The sequence below is a fragment of the Puma concolor genome, chromosome B4, assembly GCF_028749965.1.
Source record: "Puma concolor isolate L17-30 chromosome B4, mPumCon1.1.hap2, whole genome shotgun sequence".
NCBI lineage: Eukaryota > Metazoa > Chordata > Mammalia > Carnivora > Felidae > Puma > Puma concolor.
The window spans coordinates 117870967-117876985 of record NC_141673.1 but is presented as its reverse complement, the minus strand read 5'-3'; the positions used below and the strand labels follow the sequence as shown (position 1 = coordinate 117876985).

General features: G+C 36.8%; 1 protein-coding gene across 4 annotated transcripts in view; it reads right to left on the bottom strand.

Annotated features, from left to right (window-relative positions):
* Positions 1-1084: 1084 nt before the first annotated feature.
* MKX (mohawk homeobox) overlaps positions 1085-6019 on the bottom strand; it is a 69483-nt gene continuing 64548 nt past the window's right edge. For 3 of the 4 annotated variants that reach the window (XM_086714678.1, XM_086714679.1, XM_086714680.1), the window contains exons 6-7: positions 3733-3766; positions 1085-3627 (exon numbers count right to left, since the gene is read on the bottom strand). In XM_086714678.1, coding sequence (XP_086570804.1) covers positions 3441-3627; positions 3733-3766 — 221 coding nt within the window. In that variant the 3' untranslated portion in view covers positions 1085-3440. The remainder of the gene's footprint in view (positions 3628-3732; positions 3767-6019) is intronic. The other variant, XM_086714681.1, reaches the window with a different exon arrangement.

The window sequence follows — 6019 nt, the reverse complement described above, 5'->3', positions numbered from 1 at the left end:
AGAAGATCAGGCAGGATGAATACAGGGAAAAGCAATTCTAGTTGATATGGATGAAGGAAGCTCTCGCACATGCTGTTTTCTATTGGTATGTCTGTTCTTTCTTACCTTTGTTCTACTTTGTGCTTTTCTCCATGAGGTTCAAAGTAATGATAATAAAACGATCTTTCTTGAAGGTGTTCCCAACTCTGATCCCAACTGTTAGTACTTCAAATGTTTATTTATATTTTTCAGGGAAAGAGTGCATGTACATGTTGGGGGACGGGCAAAGGAAGAAGGAGAGACAGAGAGTCCCAAGAAGGCTCCATGTTCTCAGCACAGAGCCTCATGTGGGGCTTGATCTCACGAACCATGAGATCATGACCTGAGCCGAAGCCAAGAGTGGGATGCTTAGCCAATTGAATCACCCAGGAACCCCAACTATTATTACCTCACAGCAGTCTTTCGTGTCAGATAGCTTTCCTTTCCCAAGGCTCTTCATTAAACTATCCTTTTCTCATATTCCATGTGTATTTCTACTTGCACTCAAAACTTATATAGAGGAATTATAATTATATGATAACACTTTCCATTTATTAAGCACCTTTTAATACCAGGCACTGTGGTAGGCACTTTATATATCCTATATGATGATCTCTAAACCTTGTATCAAATCAAGGTATGACTCATTCTTCTCACTTTGCAGATGAAGAAACCCAAGCCCAGAAGTGACTGAATCTGGATCTTATAGTAGTGAGTGGGAAGAGCTGAGATTCAAACATAGATCTGTCTAGCTTCAAAGTCAAGATTGTCTCCAGTACATACATAGCACGTGGTAATAATGCTTATTGTCATAGCTACTGAAAGAAGGTATTTAGTGAAAATGTTCATTTTGAAGTTATGTATTTTAACAGCATCATACTCTCTTCTCCTCGGCTCTTAAAAGGTGGGTTGGTGGTCTAAGGTGATGAAAGTCAAACCTAATACAAATGCAGTACTCCCATATCATATCCCTTACCAACCTAAAGAGAGTTACAACATATAATGGACCCTTCTGTTCTTTCTCCACCTGGTCAACTCTCAAAGGAAAACAAAATTCATATGATCATTGAGGTCTAGAAATTAACTTTTATTTTCAATCTGTCAAGAACTCCTGGCAGTTATTAATTTTATTAAAATGATTACATATGGCAAAACAAAGAATAGAGGTAATTCTATTTCTCTACAACATAAATTATGAGTTAGATTCTTAGCTGCTGGCTCAGCATTGTTCAGGATTCTTTTAAAGGATTTGGGAGGGGAGACTTTAATTTCCAGAAAATGTTAAAGCAGCAAGAGAAAAAATAAATTAAAAGTAATTGCAAATGGAGATATTGCCAAGGATGTCCTAATTATAAAATCTTCTTGATGTGTTTATAGGCCAGATTCCAAGCTTTGGTATTAAAAAAAAAAATCATGTGAAAGCTCTCCTATATTGGCTTGTCATCCATATTTTATATCATAGAGCAAATCTGCTGATTCTTTTTAAAAAGATGGCAAAAGTGAATTATGACTAATTCAAACAAAAAACAACCAGCATCCATTCATCTAACTGAAATATGTCAAAACAAAATCAATTTTATTAAAATATTTAATACCAGAATAACTTATAATAGTATGAAAAAGAGTGAAGTACTTGTCCTTAGTTTTCTCTGACATGATCACATTTTGACAAATTAATTTATAAAGATTCCAAAGTTTTTATCATGGATCCGTAACTACTTAAGGATGTAAACCAAAAGAACTCATACTTCATCCGATCATACAGTCATAACTTAACATATCTTGCTTTGCACTTACTGTTACTGCAAACAGCAATTTAGAAAACAAAGTAAAAATATATATATACAAAATATTTTTATATCAAATTATCTTCATTACACTAAATAAACCCAATCCCCAAATGCTATGTTACATGAAAAAGTGTCCTACAATTTATATCAAGAATGATATTGTCCATGTATCAACTAGAGCAGCCTTTGGTTTTAAAAGCGTTTTGCAAAATAAGGAAAAATATCACCACACGGCTGCACTATTGGCTCTCATTCACACTCACAAAAATGCTTTCCAGTTAAAAAAAAATTACAAAATAGATTACATACCCAGAAAAAACATCCCACCATAAAAGAGTCAAATCCTTTTTTACTTCTCTGTAGCACATATACTCTGTTATATTTGGCATCTCTGGTGTTTATTCAAGTTTCAAGTCTCCCCAAGCTGATTAGAATATTATTGTTTGATTGAAACCTATATTCTTCTTTCTTGATATTGATTATTCTCACTCAGTGATAGTCTAATTTAGAAACAAAATGTTCTTTCTTTTAATGCATGATTTCACTTAATTTTTACTTAAATGTCCTACTTGGCAAATTCAAAGACTGTCAATGTTTTGTTTTCCATATGTTTTAAATTTAAAAATCAATTTTATGTCTGTATAAGTATATTCACATAGAGATACATTTCTTTCATTGTCTTGTTCTCGTTGCAATATAAATTGTCCATCAGCAATTATAATTTGAAATGAACCAAATAAAAGGTTTTCAGCCATTCCATATGAAAAAGTTTCCATCACAAAAAGCACTGACCTCTAATGCAAACAGGATTATGTGTTAAAACTAAACTACAGGTTTAGTTCTGCACGGGAAAATTCTGAGTAACTTACGTAATAAAATTTTAAAACACTTATGCAAAACTTAAGAAAGAGAAAATCCAAATTACTTCTAAAGGGCATTGTGGTGTTTCCCAGCAGTGCTTGGAAAAAGTTTTCCAGATCACAATGGATTCACTGGGATTCTTCTTAAATAAACATATTATGTGATTGCCGCTCCTTTCATTTTGGACCTTTGTAGCGTGTCAGATAGGCAGGCAAGATACATGCATGAAATTCTCACTGTCACTCTGAAAAGCATGCTGAACAATTTTTAAATACTGCAGCAGTTTTTTGTTTTTTAAAGGAACATCTCATTTGGGCTGTGTAGATTTCCAAGTTTTAACATGTGAATTACTGAAAACATTTTGAGGGCTTTCAGCAGTTCTGGTTTCTGTCCTGAAATGGTTAGGCCCATCTGGAAGGACACACATGGACTAACAAGCATTGTGGCGTTGTCATTTGAGGCACAGCAGCTCTGCTGTGCCCACGTTGTTGCTTATTTTGGGGGGAAGCAAGGCACTTACTGTAATGGCAATGCAGACACTTTATGCATAGTTTGAGTAACATAAAATAAGTTACTACTTTTGATTAAAGTGAGGTTTTTATAATTTATATGTCTCTTATAGAAGCAACTAAATGATATATTTAGGATAATTAAAAACAAGAAGAGGTTTGAAAGGGAGTCATTTTCACTTTTGCTTCGGCTCTTAAGATGAGGGTTGATGGGAAAACACTGACACGAAGAGCAGCCGTAGGTCTGAAAAGTGACAAACCCTTAAAATGGCTGAACCAGTGGCACTTTGACCGTCTTTACTTCTGCTATATGTGATGACTTCTGGATGATGCAGCTGGTTGTTCCCTGCAGTGTGTCTTTGCCCTGTGCAAGATTGGTTAAGGCCATCGCTGCATTAATCTCCTTCCAGTATGTATCGTCCTTGCTTGGTCCCTTCCTATTGGCTGCACTGGATTTAAGCAAAAAAGAAAGAAAATGATCCAACTCATTGCAGCATACACAGAAAATGCCATCAGCGAAACGCATAAATGGCAAATAAAAACATATTTCTCACCTGTCGCCCTTATTGGATCCATTTTCCAGAGCGTCTGTAAAGACAAGCAAAAATTCAATTACTTTTCTTTTTTTCTTTCTTTTTTAACCTTAGGAGCTGCGTCATTAATTTACCGGCATAGAGATTCATCAGGAAATCTGGTTGAAATTAATTATTTTTTTTTTACAAAGAAAAAGCAGTTTAAATTAAGATACAAAAGAAATCTCTTTGCAAAGAAGCAAGATGAGAACAGGTAATAAAGAATTAAAAATAGCTTTCATAAGTAAACAAGAATCTGATGTTAATGTATGCTGAAAAATTGGGCCTTTTCATGAGGAGGAAGACAGCACAGGGACAGGAACACTAGCTCTTCCTGGGCCAGGTTCTGGTCTCACTCCCTCACTCACCTGCTGTCTACCTTTGGATAGACTATGATGCCCCCACAGTCTGGGATGCAGTTTCCTCAACTATAAAATAAGGGAGTTCCTAGAAGATCTTTAGAGTGCCTCTGTGATTTCATGGGACTCAAACCTTCATCTCAGAAAAAGGACTGGCAAATAGTTCCCTCTGACTAGCTAGCCAGAGTGACAGATTCAACACTGGCAGCAGCACTGGACTTCTGGCATGTTAGAGTAAGCAGACATCAGTCTTCAAGCTGCAAAGGAAACCCTCTTACTGTAGGAAATGAGCATTATTAGGGTGTGAGCTTTGCTTATGCACTCTCTCTATTGGTGTAGATTCCCTCCCTCTCTCAGGCACTAATGTCTACCAATGCAAACATCGTTATCAAGAAGGACGAAATGGCCTCTTGATCTTGATTAAATCTCCCTACGTAGCTCTCAGGCTAAAAGACTATGGTATTGGGAACACAAAAAATAGACATGCTGGAGGGAAAGATGTTCAGAAGGTAAAGAGGGTCCGCTAGCATGGCATGGGAAGTGGGGACAAAAGAGTAGAATTGAAACTCCCCATCAGCCTATGAGTCTCCAAAACTAGGTTAAGTCTCCACCACCACCATCATCATCAACAACAATAGCTACAGAATGAGGCACTTTGCCCCACACAGGAAACATGAAAAACACAATGTGTGCTCAAGGCCTTCTTCTGTTTCTATGGCCTTTGGAAAGCTGTCTTTTGCTGCCTGCAGTCCTCTCCCCTTTGTTTTACCTCCCCCAGCTCAAAGGGTATTTTTTTTTTTCTCTGCAATGCTCAAGGCTAGTTGGGTCAGACAGCATAATTTCCAGATTTGGGCTCTAAGAGAGTCATGGGACTTGAGAATAAGAGCATCAACATAATCATAATACAGTGTGACCAGGATAAAATTCTCCAAGGAAGATATGGTCAAGAGAAAATGATTAAATGTCCATGGAGATGAGGCAGCTGAACTCCTATGTCCTTAAGGAAGGAAAAAGAATTGGGAAAGGCTGTTAGTGCATCCTGAGTCAGGCCTCAGGTCGCTGTGAGCTCTTTTGCATAACCCTTGCTAGAGACCCAGGAAGTTAAAAAAGAAAGAAGGCAAGTAAACAAAACAAAAACATAAATGACAAGGTTGTTATGAAGAATAAATGAGATGTTATGTGTCTGGCCCCAAACAGAACAACAAACATTAGTCTCTTTCTTTGATCTTTCACTTATCCTTTGGGGAAATAGCTGGGTCTGTGAGCAGATGGATGGTCACCATCTGGATCTTCTGGTCCCTACTAGGTTGCCCTGGATGGTTAGCTATATTTCTGCTGCTTTTGATATTTTGAATTATAAAATTACTTATGTAATTGGAGGCAAAGAATGACAAGTTTTAATTCATGGAACTCCAATAATCTTAGTTTACAGGTCACTTTCTATGTGCTAGGCACTATTCTAAACACTTTGTGTCTTAGCTTATTTAGTATTAGTGACTTTCTATGTGCACAGTATGTCTCTGTTATGTCCACTAAGTTATTCTTTGTTTCATACCATTATCTGTAAATCTTTACTCAGGAATGACAGAGACAAGGCACTACTAAAACAGAGAACAAGTCAAGGCCTTTGTTTAGGAGGAGGGAAGCCAGCAACATTGGATATTTTACAGAGGAAAAAAAAAAGATCTAGGCCTTTGCTCAATTTTGCCCACAAATTGCAACAATTCTGTTGCCAAAGTGAAGCAATAGGTTATGGAGATATTTATTCAATGGAAAGACTTGGCAAAAGCAGAATAAGTTCCATGAAGCTTAAATAACATTAGGGAAATAACAAAACATAATTTAGAAAAGACCATGTAACTGATGCTCTGGCTTACAAACAAAGCAGTCTCACAGATTCAAAGGGGACC